The sequence below is a fragment of the Barbus barbus genome (assembly GCF_936440315.1).
Source record: "Barbus barbus genome assembly, chromosome: 5".
Taxonomy (NCBI): domain Eukaryota; kingdom Metazoa; phylum Chordata; class Actinopteri; order Cypriniformes; family Cyprinidae; genus Barbus; species Barbus barbus.
The window spans coordinates 14,534,867-14,551,383 of NC_136733.1; the positions used below are offsets into that span (position 1 = coordinate 14,534,867).

The 16,517-nt window shown below is 36.8% G+C and overlaps 1 protein-coding gene across 1 annotated transcript in view; it reads right to left on the reverse strand.

The window, feature by feature from the left end:
- Positions 1-15,746, reverse strand: part of LOC306869306 (serine/threonine-protein kinase SIK2-like) — a 31,254-nt gene extending 15,508 nt beyond the window's left edge. Inside the window, exons 1-9 of the mRNA XM_079416000.1 lie at positions 15,370-15,746; positions 13,791-13,907; positions 12,601-12,664; positions 10,113-10,274; positions 4,964-5,088; positions 4,283-4,406; positions 3,865-4,094; positions 1,290-1,442; positions 791-949 (exon numbers count right to left, since the gene is read on the reverse strand). Coding sequence (XP_079272126.1) covers positions 791-949; positions 1,290-1,442; positions 3,865-4,094; positions 4,283-4,406; positions 4,964-5,088; positions 10,113-10,274; positions 12,601-12,664; positions 13,791-13,907; positions 15,370-15,507 — 1,272 coding nt within the window. The 5' untranslated portion in view covers positions 15,508-15,746. The remainder of the gene's footprint in view (positions 1-790; positions 950-1,289; positions 1,443-3,864; positions 4,095-4,282; positions 4,407-4,963; positions 5,089-10,112; positions 10,275-12,600; positions 12,665-13,790; positions 13,908-15,369) is intronic.
- Positions 15,747-16,517: the final 771 nt, after the last annotated feature.

A 16,517-nucleotide genomic window follows, 5' to 3' on the forward strand; every position in this document is an offset into this window, starting at 1 on the left:
CAAAGCCATAAAGCTTGATTTGCTACACTGTATAAGGTTATATTAGGAGGAGGGACGTTCTCATTCTAGAGAGAATTTGATTGGACAAAAATCTGTGTAATGCAACACAGTTCATCAAAAAAAAGTACACTAGGATTTAGGTGTCCTCAAAGTTACTAGACATGGACTAAAAGCACCATAAACGACATCCCTCTCTATATTTTCACATTCCTCCATTGCTCTTAAGTGTAAAGCACTCTGATAGCCACACAAACTACCACTACCATGGTATGGCAAAATCTCTGATGGTTGACATATTCTGGGTGTCATGCAGTGCATACTGTCATATCAGCTATAGATAAAATAATATTAATTCCCTTGTCTCTGTCTGAGTCATTCATTTATGAATGAGTAGCAATAAGTGCTTGAGATACCTACACTGACGCAAAGCACCAATGGTGACACCAAGCAATGAAATCCTAAAGAGCATTTTTTATTCTTTAATATATACGCAGGTGTTATTTTAGGAGGCTGAAGTGCTGCTGAGATACTGCGGGTGAGTAATGAGGAAGAGATCAGGCTGACACGCAGGCAGAGGAACTTCACATGCTGCAGACAAAAGCTCTTATTGCCGTCATACAGCAGCGCCAATGAGTAACGCTGCTATTTAAAACATGCAGGCAGAGCTTACGAAATATAGCCTCAAGCCCGAAAAGAGGATGAGAGATTTCTCTCTGTGCCATACGAATCTATTTACTAACCTTTTTTTGCTCTTTGTTTTGCCGCACACTTCATCTGAAACATAACTGACCTTGGGAGTGGCCACGTCTTCCTCCATGAGCATCTGATCTGGGGAAGCAGGTGTTTGTGGGAAGGTAAACGTGTCTGTAGTGGACTGCAACAGAACAGGTGAACGCAGGTGACGCACTGCCTGCAGCGGGATGCCCGCTTGAGAAGGAACCGCAATGGTCTGTAACAAGAACACGAAGGCATAAACCAATAAATCCAATGGTAACATGGAATTGCAGCTATCTTGGTTGTACCTTGGTACAATGTAACTGTTTTTCTAAGTTCATATAGTCACAGACACTGTACCACGGTATTACCATCTGATACTGCATGAATATGTTGAATCCATAAAAAGGATAATGAAAGGTCTCAAAAGCCTGTTTCTGTGGTTTACGGTCGCAGAGGTTAAACTGAAAGAAGGATGGCTGGATTACAGATTTTGTTCCTCATGATTTCAATATTTACATTTTTATACCAACGCTATTTCAATATGTCTGGGTAGACTTCACAGATGGGGTTACCTTGACAACAGTCTGCTCAGCGACGATGCTAGGGCGGCGCTGGCTGGCGTGCAAACGCTGTTCCACAGGGAAACTGCTGCGATGAGCTTTCAACCGCTCCACAAGCAGGTAGTAGATAGCAGCAAAGTGATTATAGCTTTTGTTCTGAAGAGACTGTGACAGGAAAAGCAAGAGTTTTTGAAGAGCAAAACAGACTAGGAAAGAGAACACTGGCAAATGACAAATTTCTATCAGTATGTTTTGAAAATATTCTGAAACGCTGTTCTTTGGAATAATCAAATTTGCAAATCAGAGGACAAATAATTTTTGGAAACCAAAAGCCCAAACCATTACTAGAGTTCGGAATTTGTGTTTTGTGACAGGTTTTGTGACAAAACATAAATAGTAATACCATTGTTTTGGACTAAATATAATTGCCTCGTTTATTGCTTATTGCTCTTTTTGTTTAAAAAAGGTGTAAATACGGTCCAAAATGACACTTAAAACATATACATATAGCTTTACATTTAGTCATTTAGCATTTTGTTTACACAACACATGCTATGTAAACAAAACCTTTTATTTTGAATGCGATTAATCGTGATTAATTGTTTGACAGCACTATACACACACACACACACACACACACACAGGTGCATCTCAAAAAATTTGAACATTGTGAAAACGTTTTTCTTGTAACTTATTTCAAAAATTTAACTTTCATATATTTTAGATTCATTACATGTAAAGTAAAACATTTCAAAAGTTTGTTTTGTTTTAATTTTGATGATTAGAGTTTACAGCTCTTTTAAGCTGTTTACAGCAAAAATCCAGTCTCTCAAAATACTGAAAATGACCGTCCCTACAGTATAAATTCCGGGTCTCTCTTGTTCTTTGAAACCACAATAACGGGGAAGACTGCTGACTTGGCAATGGTCCAGAAGACAATAATTGACACCCTCCACAAAGAGGGTAAGTCAAAGAAGGTCATTACTGAAAGGAGTGGCTGTTCACAGAGTGCTGTATCAAAGCATATTAAATGCAAAGTTGATTGGAAGGAATGAATTGGGTAGGAAAAGGTGCACAAGCAACACGGATGACCGCAAGCTTGAGAATACTGTCAAGCAAAGCTGATTCAAACACTTGGGAGAGCTTCACAAGGAGTGGACTGAAGCTGGAGTCAGTGCATCAAGGGTCACCACGCTCAGACGTCTTCAGGAAAAGGGCTACCAAGCCACTTCTGAAACAGAAACAACGTCAGAAGAATCTTACCTGGGCTATGAAGAAAAAGAACTGGATTGTTGCTCAGTGGTCCAAAGTCCTGTCTTCAGGTAAAAGTAAACTTAATTTTGCTTTTCATTTGGAAATCAAGTTCTGGAGTCTGTAGGAAGACTGGAGAGGCACAGAATCCAATCTGCTTGAAGTCTAGTGTGAAGTTTCTGAAGTCAATGATGATTTGGGGTGCCATGACGTATGCTAGTGTTGATCCATTGTGTTTATCAAGTGAAGTCAAGTGAAGTGAAGTGACATACTGCCAAGCATGGTGACCCATACTCGGAATTCGTGCTCTGCATTTAACCCATCCAACGTGCACACACACAGCAGTGAACACACACACCGTGAACACACACCCGGAGCAGTGGGCAGCCATTTATGCTGCGGCGCCCGGGGAGCAGTTGGGGGTTCGGTGCCTTGCTTAAGGGCACCTCAGTCGTGGTATTGAGGGTGGAGAGAGCGCTGGACATTCACTCCCCCCACCTACAATCCCTGCCGGCCCAAGACTCGAACCCGCAACCTTTGGATTATGAGTCCGACTCTCTAACCATTAGGCCACGACTTAGTCCAAAGTCAACGCAGCCGTCTACCAGGAGATTTTGGAGCACTTTATGCTTCCATCTGCTGAAAAGCTTCATGGAGATGCTGATTTCCTTTTCCAGCAGGACTTTAGTACCTGCCCACAGTCAAAACCATTTCCAAGTGATTTGCTGACCATGATATTACTGTACTTGATTGGCCAGCCAACATGCCTGACCTGAACCCCATATGGAATCTATGGGATATTTTCAAGAGAAAGATGAGAAACAGTCGATCCAACAATACAGACGAGCTGAAGGCTCAATAGTGCCTCAGCAGAGCCACAGGCTGATCGCTTCCATGCCAAACCTCACTGATGCTGGAGATTATGCTAAAGGAGCCCCGACCAAGTACTGAGTGCATAAATGAACATACTTTAAAGAACCTGAACTTTTCTGTTTTGAAAATCCTTTTTTTCATTGATCTTAGGAAATATTCTAATATTTTGAGATACTAGATTTTTTACTTTCATCAGCTGTAAGCTCTAATCATCAAAATCAAAACAAAAAAACTTTTGAAATGTTTTATTTTACATGTAATGAATCTAAAATATATATATGAAAGTTTCACTTTTTGAAATACGTTACCAAAAAAAAAGAACACATATATATATATATTCTAATTTTAATTACAGTTCTACATCCTGTTTGCCACCCTAATTCAAATTCAGTTTAGATGCAAGAACTGAACTGGAATTTAAACACATTCTAAATCCTGGTTAAGTAAAAGCTGATCAACTGACCTCAATAGTCTTCTGCTGGTCGATGCCCAGACTGTGCATGAGTCGGAGCACCTGCTCGCTGTGTTCACCCAAACCGGATTTGCTCTCACATGGCAGCAGACCCTGTCTATACAGCACGGGCCGCTGGGATGGGACCTCCTGCACCATCCAGCGATGCTCTTTGATTTGACTGAGGGACAAGCGCTTGACTGGATCTAGAACCAACATCTTCCTGATCAGGTGCTCGCAGTCTGAAAGAGGATATAGGGAATGCAATGAGCTCAAAAGACAAAGACATTTCCTTCACAGAGTAACTATTATCATTATTTCTCAATATCTGAGTACATACATGTAACCCCTGGCACTGTTCACCGTTTATTCATGACAGCTTAAAGGATGCATTAACAGTCGTATAATTGTGTTACTTTGACTTCCTCACCCTCACTCATGAAGTAGGGGATGCGGAAACGGCCCTCCAGGACCCTCTGTCTGAGGACAGGAAGGCTAGGACCATCAAATGGAAGAGCGCCACACACTAACACGTACAAAACCACCCCCATACTCTGCATGACACACACATATATAGAAAATCAATACATAAACATCAAACTCTGCCTAGGAACTACCCACACACAATACAGGAAATAATAATTATGTTTTCAATCAATCGAATTACCATTCGTCCTTGACGCAATTCTCTGTTCTGACTATACTGAGAGGACATAAATCAACAAATGGCAAGAATTTTGCCAGCTGCCTACAGTATGTACATATTAGTCATGAGGTCATATCATATCATCATTTTGTGAACATCTATCTATCTATCTATCTATCTATCTATCTATCTATCTATCTATCTATCTATCTATCTATCTATCTATCTATCTATCTATCTATCTATCTATCTATCTATCTATCTATCTATCTATCTATCTATCTATCTATCTATCTATCTGTGCTTTCCAATTTTATAATACAGTTTACATTTTACTGTAACAATGTAAATACCATTGTACATGAATATGGTACTCAAAAATATTATTGTACTAGCACAATACAAGTAGGATGGTCTCTATAAAATATTACTATAATATTGCCATCTGATACAGTCCAAGCTTACCCAGATGTCCAGTTGCGGACCCTCATACTGTTGTCCCTCAAACACCTCTGGAGCCGCATATGGGGGGCTCCCACACCAAGTGGTCAAGGGTTCCCCATGACGGAAGAAGTTTCCAAAGCCAAAATCTGCAGCAGATTTGAATAAAAAGTCAACGTCAGCACTCACATTAGCTTGGCATTTGCAAAATTTGTGGGCAAAAAAGTTTTTTTTTTTACATTTCCTTGAGAAAAACAGAGTGTCTCTTTCTCGTGCATGGGCTGCTCTGGGGTGTGTTTGCCCTACAAAAAACTCACTGTTTAATCACTGTACAATGCATCCTTACAGAAAGGAGCTAGCCTAGCTACTAATGACTGTTTTCCAAAACCAACATGGTTGCACTTCTGTAGTTTATTCACCAATATAGGACTGTTGTTAATGACATCACACACAGATGAAGTAATAACTTCTGATCTCAACAGATTAAAGACTGCAATTAATATCAGATTATCATGAACAACAGAAAGGCATTCACTTTTTCTAAATCACTAAAACATGGTTTATTTAGTAAGCACATTTCTAAACAACATCATATTTCTGAGATGCTGCTGTATTGAACATGGCATCTGAGGACTACTTCACTATTTTTGTTCCCCATCGTGTTGCTTTATTTGATGTTTGATTCATTGCGGCTTCCCTCTCACGCCATACTCCGGAGTTCCCATACGCATTTATGCACATCCTCACTCTTCAAAACCTGCTGATCAATGTAAGTCTATGTCAAAAACATGATCTATGTAAGACTATAAAATTTTACAAACAAGAAACTATGCTTCTAACCACAGGTCGAGAGCTGTTTGAGAATGTGGTTTCAGGAAACACTGGATCATGGAACTATATTGCTAATGGAACTAGCGACCATAGTTGGCTAATGATGCTTTTGGTAAACGAACCCTTGGTTGGTTTGGGATGAGTTATGCAACAATATTTAATACTTGTGTTTTAAATCCCTAGTGTTTAGCAAGTAATAGTGTTATGCATCCAATATCGAAGCTAATTACATTTAATCTGACAGATCTGGTCACTGGTGCAAATGAATATATGACACAAGTAATTGAACATGAACTGTCCAGATGACTAAATAGATTCCTGGCTGTGTGTCAGCTCGCAGGCAAAAAAAAAATCTTTAGTGAATCAGCAACAAGAGGAAATGAATGTTGTGACAGGACTGGATAGTGTGATGGTGCTGAAGCAGGTGGTACTCACTGACTGACCACACACAGACTCTGGGAGGGTCTGCGTCTACTCATACACAACCAGCAGTGACGCATTTCCCCTGATCTTTACTCTTGGCAGATAATGGACAGGTTGAATTGTGTAATGTAATCCATATAATTTAAAGATTAATTGATGTACGTCACCACCGATTGACGTAAATTAACGATTGCACGGGGGGCGGGAAGAATGAACTCATAGGCTGTTTGCTGTGAGGGTGACACATAAAACAGTATATTGTGTTTTATGTCCATAAGCACATAATACAGGAATCATAGCTGATCTGAGATCAGGTAAAAACCATATAGACACTGGATAATGGGAAAATAGATTTCCCCCTAGCGGCAAACCGTTGAAATTTTGAAAATGTTTTGATACAGATATAGTCTCAGCCTCAGATGTCATATCCATGGACCGCTGGCTGAATGTCTGATGCATACGGAACACTTAGCTGGAAACACTTCAGGAGTTTCAAAGTCGTTGTCGGATTGGTTAAATCATACAGGATTTCTGGGAGATGTGTGTGTTGCGTTCTTTAACGTTCTGCCTGGAAACAAAGGTGCCGTGATGCCAAACCCCCTCATTGATGAAGAAAGCCGTCGTGTTTACAACTGTGACGTTGAGCGCTTATTTTGCTGGATTTTCAAACCCTTGTGAAAAATGTAAAGTTTGCAGCATAGACTCTATAAAATATGTCCAAGAGTTTTACACACAGGTCTGTTATTGTGGCGTGATTTCCACACCCATAAACATAATGCAGCACAAAACAAAACGTGATTGGTTGCTTTACCTGTCAGTTATATACTGTATGGCCTCTTGGAGGTCTGGCTATGCAAGACGAATTCAGATATGACATAACGAAGCCTTATTTAATAAAATCATGTGACTTTGGATATCCATATGCATTCCGAACTTGATTCAAAACAAAAGATTTTCAAAGGTTTCAGAGCTTAATAAATTAGTGTTTCGAAAATGTCCATCACTAATAGCGAAATTTCCAAAACTATCTGTTGAAATTACATTTCAATTGTAATTTGCAAAGACCCGTCTCTTTTTGTTACTGTTGCGATGTCTGACAAGCCATGCCACTCTCACGCCACACATCGTGTTCTCACACAGTGAAAAATACATTGTGGAGCAAAGACAAAACTGACAACGCACCGATAGACAACACAGAGCAGGTTACTTTAGGTATTAAACAAAGTCTCAGCTATCAAATTTTGTAATTTTTTAAGAATTTCAAACAATAAATACTGCTTTGTGGCTCTTTAATTTGTTGTGACAGATCGCTGTAACGGCATGTGAACCGATCATCTCTTCCTCTTCACTAGTTATAGCATGAAATAAACATCAGAAGGTATCTTGTTTCAACTGCAAAAAACAATCAATACACACAATTTTTCAAGTCCAAGTCCACCAACGTTAATCTATCAATTCCTGCCGGCCCGAGACTCGAACTCGCAACCTTTGGATTTTGCTTAAGTCTTCAAGTTTTCAAGAGCAACAGGCCCCAGTAATCTCAATCTCAATTTCTCAAAATCTCAATCTCAAACGTTTCTCATTAACATCTTCCCAGACCAAATGATCTGAGCTATGTTGCTTAAATTCATTTTATATTTCTACTCTTACTCTAGTCAATGATTGTCTCAGTTTAACTGTTGGAGGGACATCAGAGAAAAAGTTACATCAATGAAATATAACTGTGAACTCTTGCAACATCTGCAGTCAAATTTCCCACTGAAAACGCTTTTAGAAATAACTGGAAGATGGAGGTGTGTTTTAAAAAGCCTCTGCTGTGATGGCCTCACATCTGTTATCTGTGTGCATGAGTGACACAATGGCAACACCCTATAATGCATTTTCAGTGTCTCTCTTTCAGCTTGGTTTGACATAAATACAGACAAATAGTCTGACACAAGGCTCCATTCTCTGCAGTGACTGGTACTTATAGAGCACAGTATGTTAGAAGCATCTCTGTCATCCTCCATCCCTCCAGTGTCTTTTGTACAGCAGTCATTACTTTACATCACAACACTACGATTACATGCTTGAATAGGACAAAACAAACTTGACTCTTTGCATCACATGCGCATGATGTCTAGTTAACATTTGGGAATTTGGGTCAGATCAGGTAAAGATATTTATGCAACTTATTTTGTCAGTCTGTTACACATAAATGAATCTGATATCAGTATGTCTTTTTTTTATTTTATAATAATCGATGATGATATCCATAGCAAGGTAGCTTATTGCAGATGTAATACCAATCATTTATGTAAATATAAATTCATACTGGTAAACTGTAAATGTCTGTAAATTTTAAATCTTAAATCTGTCAGCAGGTTTTAGAGGTGACACTTTTGTCAGTTGGTCAGGCATTCATGGTTAATGGGTGATAAATATAATTAAATGGCTAACTATTGGCAATTTAATAATTTGGTCGATATACTATATATCTTTCACTAGTATACATCACATTTATTCAGATACTCAAAACATCTAAGAGTAATCACAAATCTATTATGTAACATTATAGATTTATTTCCCAAGGCAAGTTCACCATTGGCTTACAGCTTACAAACGGTTACGTGAACAGTGTGCTGGATGAACTGCATGAGTTCTGTGTACGTCTGTGAACTGTGCAACTAAAATGAACTAATGTCACTGAATAAATATGCAATTCAACTTAGGCTACTGTGAGAAAAAGGTCTGACTTCACTTCTGGAATGTACAAGAGCCAGTGAGGTAAGGGCAATGACCCCTTTTATTCTTAGATAAAGCAGAAAATTGGACATAACTAGATTCCATTTTAAACACAAATAATATAAATGTGAAAACATAAAATGAAAAGTCTAATTATTGAACATGACACATGGCTATCATGGTTAGTATAACTAAAACTTGAAAAAATAAACTTGTACAAAAAGTTCACTGAAATAAAATAAATATTAAATATTAATAATAAAATAAAATAAAATATAAAAAACTTTAAACTTATTTGATTTCATCTACTTGCCAAGAAAACATTTCTCATTTTAATTTAGTAAAACTAAAACTGAAATAAACATTAATAAAAAAAACTATACAGACATTAAATAAAAACAACAAAAAAACTTTACAATAAGAGCCCATTAGTTAATGTCAGTTAATGCATTGATTAATATTGACTAATTGACAATGAGAAATACATTTGTCATGGTTTTTATTAAACTTTGTTCACGTTAATTAATAAAAATACAACTGTTCCTTGTTTATGTTAGCCACATGCTATAATGTAATTGAAAATATTAACAAAAGTTATAACTTTTCAATTATACTAAAATCACACAAAATAATGGGGTACAGACACACACACACACACACACACACACACACACACACACACACATAGATAATAGATTATTTAACTTTCATTCCAATATCATTCTTTTTGCCACAATCTAACTTTGGGTGAATTCTGAAGTTGGACTCCATTTGCTTAATCATTGCTAATGTTTGCTCTTGAAATTCAAGGTAAGTTGAAAAGTGCTATTTCTGTGCCACTAGCTGTTTCCTACCCAAACACTCCCACCCCACCGCTACTAAACAGCTTATTACAGATAGTCCCGCCCCAAACTCACGCTATTGGTGGAGCCATAATTTGACATTTCAAACTGCTCAAACAAACAGAGCAGTGTTTTGACAGAGCCACACAGCTTACAAGCCTCATAGAAGTCAACAAATGACTTGCTTGGAGTTGTTGTTTCTGCATATTAAATTGGAATAGAGGAGATCATTTTGATATCAAGACGTTTAAAGCCTCTTGTTGTCACTGACACCTTCTTATAAGCTGTCTACCACAGCACTATGTTTTCACTCAACGTCCCCAGACTATAAGAAGGAAAGGTACACCTCTTACCTGCTATCTTCATATTCATGTGAGCATCCAGTAACAAGTTTTCAGCCTTCAGGTCTCTGTGAACAATATTGCGTTCGTGGCAGTACTCCACTGCTGAGAGGATCTGCCAGAACTTCCTCCTCGCATCCATCTCGCTGAGTCGCCCGTGGCTGGCCAGGTAGTCTGTGTTGCCAGACAGGGATCAGGTGTTATTGGGTCGTCATCTGCACATCCAGGCAACATGTCACAGTCATGAATTTTTCATGAAAATGGTATGCAGATTGTGACAATGAGCAGGGAAACATATGTTTAACAGTGCTGCTCATAGACATCCAGACTAAATACTACGTTGGACAATGTTGTCAATATAAAAAAGCAAACTAAATCTGTTGAAGATATGGTTTATTTATTTTTTCCATTTTAAGGAAAAGCTTAAATTTGACAAGTTTGTAGACATACAGTGCTGTTAAAAAGTTTAGGGTTGGTAAGATTTGTTCATGTTATTGAATGAAAGTCTCTTATACTCTGAATTTATTTGATAAAAAATTTGTAAAACTGTAATATTGTAAAATATTTTCACAATTTAAAATAACTGTTTTCTATTTTTATATTTTTAAAATGTAATTTATTCCTGTGATGCAAAGCTGAATTGTTCGCAGTCATTACTACAGATTTAAGTGTCACATATGATCCTTCAGAAATAATTCTAATATGCTGATTTGAAATATATCTCATTATCAATGCTGAATACAGTTATGCTGCCTAATGTTTTTGTGGAAACTTTGAGTTTCTGAAGTATTAAATTTTATTTTTTATCACAGAAGTCTATTAAAGTCAATGTATTGAATTGCATTTTTAATATTTATTTAAATGAATGAATAAAACCAGACTATTTTTTATTTTAGTTTAAGTTGTAATCATTTCATGTGCTTTTGTCATTTTTATTCTTTTTCCTAAACGTTTCTATTTAGCCTGAATTCATTTTTATTTCAGTTTTAGTTTTAATAAATTTAGTACTTCAACTAATTTCAGTTAGCTGCCAAATCGACATTTCTAACTTTTATTTTTTCCATATAATATTTGTGTATTACTTAATTGCAGTTTTATTTCAGTTAACACAACCAATTTTGGATATTATTTGTTTTAGATGACAGCACTGGTTCAGAAAGTGTTGTCTTCGAAAGTTATTTCATAAAGTACAATGAGCTCTTTCATCTCAAAAGATAAAGGGAAATGTAATTCCTGAAAATAAGACTTTTAATATCACATTATTTTCTCATGTCCTCTTTCATACATAGCAGGTGTTTGCTTAATACTTTTTGCCATGTCAGACTCATGTAAATATGCAACTACCAGCTTTTCATGAATTTCAAATCCAACAAAAACAACCTGAAGCAAGCAGCATATATTCATTCTTTCCAAAAACGAAAGGCCAACCTGTCATCCACAGCCGACCACACATTCAAAACAGGACCTGACTGTCAGTAATGCCTACTTCAGATGCGAGCCGAGTGCTGATAAAACAACAGTCCTCTGAGTTAATCAGTTGACAAGGGCATGGAGATGCCAGTTGCTTGTGTATGCATGTGTGCGTCATACGGCCCATGTGTTAAGGACATGTAGGAAACTTCAAAGGATGCACTGTGAATGCGAATGCCAGGCAGTGTGCAGTGTGAATTGCATGGTATGATATTGAGTTGACAGATGGCTTCACATCCCTATGGACTGACTATATAACAACACGTCATTTGCACCCAGCAGGTAGTATAAGGGAACTGAACATCTAATCTGTATGATGATGACGTGTGAAATTTAGAACCTTCTTGCAACAAAAATGGAACTTCTCTCCAACAACCGCTGTCACATAGTACTGTACATTTTGGCAAATGTAATATTCCATATTCACATACAAGCATACTGTACACAGCAGAAAGAGTAGGCTGACGTATGTTTGCTAAGAACACAGCACACATGCCGTCAAATACAAGCAGTATATTAAGACAATAACTGAAGACGTACTAGCAAAATCACAAGGATGTCTCTGTAAATTATTATCTTATTCCTCTTTTTTGGCAGCAGCTGTCATATCATATTCTTTCACTTGCTTTGTCAAAGGCAACCTTTTGCCCCTTAATGAGGTTATAAATCTCATTCACTGTCTTTTAAGTATGACGGTAGCATTACTGCATGGGGCTGTTATGGGTGAGATGATTGTTTCTTTGGTCACGTAGCTCTCATCTAAATCACCAGGACCTTTTTCCATTACAGGTGACACCGCTAATCATCACAGCACGAAAAATAGCATGTGCTCAGCTCATCCATTAGGCTTTAAGTGAGTGAATCTGTGTATAGATGGATGAAATATGCAGAAATGTGGTATGACCAATGATCTCAATCCAATGCAGGCATGTTTGCACTGCACACGCAGTACTTAACAGTGTGAGGTGAGTATATGGATAAGAGTGAAATGAGCTTTTGTTTGCACATGTATGGAAATGGATGCACTCACCAAATATCTCTCCATTCCTGGCATATTCTGTGACTAGATAGAGCATGTTTTTGGTCTCCATGACCTATTGAAAGAGAGGAAACGTAATTATTATTCACTGCATGATTATGGGATGATTATGGCAATGCAATTAATACCACAGATCACAAAAATCACAAGAGCACAAGAGAATAACAGCATTTTCACCTGTCACAAGTGTTCACACTTGGCTTCAAGTGAGAAAACAATGCTACATCATATTTTGTGTGAGCCAAAGGAGAAGAAGATGACAAGTGATTCACACTTAGTCAATAATATGTTACAGATATTATTTTAGAAGCACAGGTGTAATATTTCACTAAGCTATTTTCTCTATGCTGCTGTCCCCTCTGAGCACGCTAACAAAAGTTCATAGCACAACTTTGTCTTTTGGACCATGGTATTGCCATCATACTCTGAAGTACACTTGGAGTACCATATAATACTGTGTGTGGTACATCAATGTAGTAATGATTCAGTAAAATGGTATACACTACTATCAAACATGTCCCTCATAAGATTAAAATTTGAGCTTGAGACTTGACACTTACATACAATACAATAAGAAATAATACTAAACAATAATAAAAATATATTAATTTAGTAAATAATAATATTATTATTTTGGACACAAATACTTTTATCCCCTTATTTTTTCAAACAAGTGAATAAGTGAACCAGTGATGATAATAATAATAATTATAACATTATGATGTTACTGTTAATTTATATTTATCATTATTATTTAAAAAATGTATAGTAATAATTTTAAATAAAACATTTTTTTCCCCAGTTGACTTGCCAAAGGAACAGTGAGCAGTTTTTTGAAAGCTCTATGTATAATGTCTATTATCAGACAGACAGATCACAATATGAGCACTGCCTCTGGTAGAAGTCATAACCGGACTGCTGCTGATGCTGTATTTGTGTTGTGTAACAGCACAGGCAGCTGTTGATACTTTCAGCATCCAGGCCCAGAGTGACCTAAAAATCTTACATAACATAAGACGAACCCTATAAAGCACCCAGATGAAACTCCTGGATTCAACAGTAGCCTCATGGGATAAATGCTAATACAGGTGACAAATCAAATTGTTTGCATGGGCAGTTGATGGATTATCACAAATTTATTATAAATACACACAATACGCACATGAATGATTATGCAGTACCTGGTAAAGCTTGATGATGTGAGGATGGTCCAGCAACTTCATGATTTCCACTTCCCTGTAGATCTTCTCCAGGTTCACTGCATCTAGCTGGGTCTTGTCTATGATCTTAATAGCCACCTGCAATTCAGCAAAAATGTAATGTTAGTTGTACTAAGCTTTTGTTATTCATTATTTACAGTATTTACACAAATAAAGGAATTTATTTATCCAATGAGCTGCACTGCAATAATAAACAACAATACAATGAAACAGTACTAATTTACCTTTCTAAAAATCAAAAGACCACTTAGGCATATGCCATTTTTTTAATATAAGACTTTACAGTTGTAATACAGTAAAAAAAAGAGACACAGACTGCTTCCTTTCTCACATCTTACTTTACAGCACCTTTTAAAATTATGCAACTGCAACTGGATATACAGCTGTTCCACTTTTGCTTCTAAGTGAGAAATGGTGGGAAGCTGCATAACTTGTTTGGTTTTATCTGAACTGATCTTGACTGCAGCGCTTAGTCACTCTACAACTCAAGTTCAGAGAGTAAACTGGTCTTTTTCATAGCACACCAACAACAATGTAATCCTAATCCAAACTGATGACAGAGAAACAAAGGGCAGATCCAGCTAGTGCCTGTTATTTAAATAAAATACACATTACGCAATGCACAATTTAAGTACTTCATCTAGATAAACAACAATCTGAACATGCAAAAAATGCTTCCACTTATAATTTGCCACTGTGTCCTACATATCAAAGGTCAGTGTTGCTTGTTTTGTTTTGATCCATTAAGATATTCAAACAACATTTAAAAAAGCAATTCATATAAAACTTGAAAACACATTTTCTGAGAAGAACATGTTTCTTTTTTATTTTTAAATTAAAATATAAGTATTACAAAATGCTTAAATGTTACATTTAAAAGTATCATTAAAATGATTAAAAATGTTATCATAAGTAGTTTGTTAGTGAAGAAATAAATGTTTTAAATATTAATATTTTTAATAATCATATTTCTGTATTTCAAGTCAAAGTCAGTATTGTGACCAACATGAAGGAATCCATAATGTCATGTGACAAAAACCAGAGGACCCCCTTTAGAGCATTTTTTCTTTTACATTTCACATACAGTATTTTTACTTTTTTATTGCAAGGCACATTTAGTCCAAGTCAAATGGAGTAACCCCAAGAAATTATTTATACACATATAAATAAAAATCATTATATATGTATGGCTATATAACATTATATATGAACTAAACAAATTTACTTTTTTTGTTGTTTTATTATGTTCTAGTAGTTGATGGTTACACCACCTGACATAATAAAAGTCATTATATTTTTTCTTTGTAAACGCTTTTTAAAAATGTATGAAATAACCGTGAATACAAATATCACATGACAGTTTCAGAACTTAGCACGTGTTTGAACTGCATTTTAAAGATGTTTCCATCTCGCAGATCACATTTGTCACAGACTCAAATACAACTTCCAAATATTTTCTATAGACATTCTCCTTCACAGAAAATGTAAGTTTAGTTTAATTGCACAAATGCATGTGAGCGTGTGTGTGTGTGTTACTCACCTCAGATTTCGTGATACGATGTCTCGCCAGCTTCACAACTGCAAAATTGCCTTTTCCCAGCGTGCGCTCAATATCATAAAATCCCACACGAACCGGAGCTCGCTGCGACGGCTTTTGGTCCTGGGCGGCCATGACCATAGTTTTCTAGTAAACTACTGGATAAAGAGGTGTGTGGATGATTTGGCCAGCTTCACCTGCTCATACAAAGCAATTCAAGTGGCAAGTACGATTTTGTTTCTAATGTCAAAGCTAAAATGCAAATGGGGCATATGGGTGCCAAGGGCTCCTTCACATGTCTTCGTTTCCAGATAAGGGCTCTACATGACTGAAATGAGAGCGCATTCCGCTCTGATGCTCGGCATGAGGAATGATGTTCTGGCGCTCGACATGCATTGACGTCAGTGGCAGTGCTGAAGGGATTTTATAAAGGGGCGGATCTCACAAAGCGGCTTCAACGTCCGCGACCAGCATGTCACCAAGACAACCTTATCCACTGCGTAAGTCAATCAGAGGCTACTGCAATCTCTACAAACACTTTCAACTCCGTTGCTTACATCTGACCTTCGAAAACCCAAATGCATTTCATTGTTTAGAATCACTGAAAAGATTCTGCACGCGACACCATACCACAAGTAAATACAAGTAGGGATTTTTAGGCACTTGAGCTGCATGCATTTTTCATAGACGACTGATTTTGCTCAATGCGTGAAAAAACTGCAAGAAAGAAAGAAACCAGGCATAGATAGCGAGAGCTCTCTCTCTGTGCTTGAAATGCGGCTGACATCATTGCATTGCTTCATATTTTGAATTTATTTATTTTTATTTTTTTTTTTTTTAGTGTTTTTAACACTGCAGTGTGGAAAAAGGAACCCTAAAAACATAATAATAATAATAATGCATGTTGTTATTACTATCCACTATTGTTGTCTTATATTTTGTGACTTTAGTGTCCAAAACGTTAAGTCGATGTAAAGATAATATTGTCTATTATGCATACAAAATGTTTTTGCAATATTTTAGAATAACTACTGTGATTATACTATTTGGATATTTGGAGTGACTATATTATAGATTTGTTTTTAAATATATATTTTCAAATAAATAAAATATATGTTTAAAAATGCATAATATTAATTTTATTTTATGAA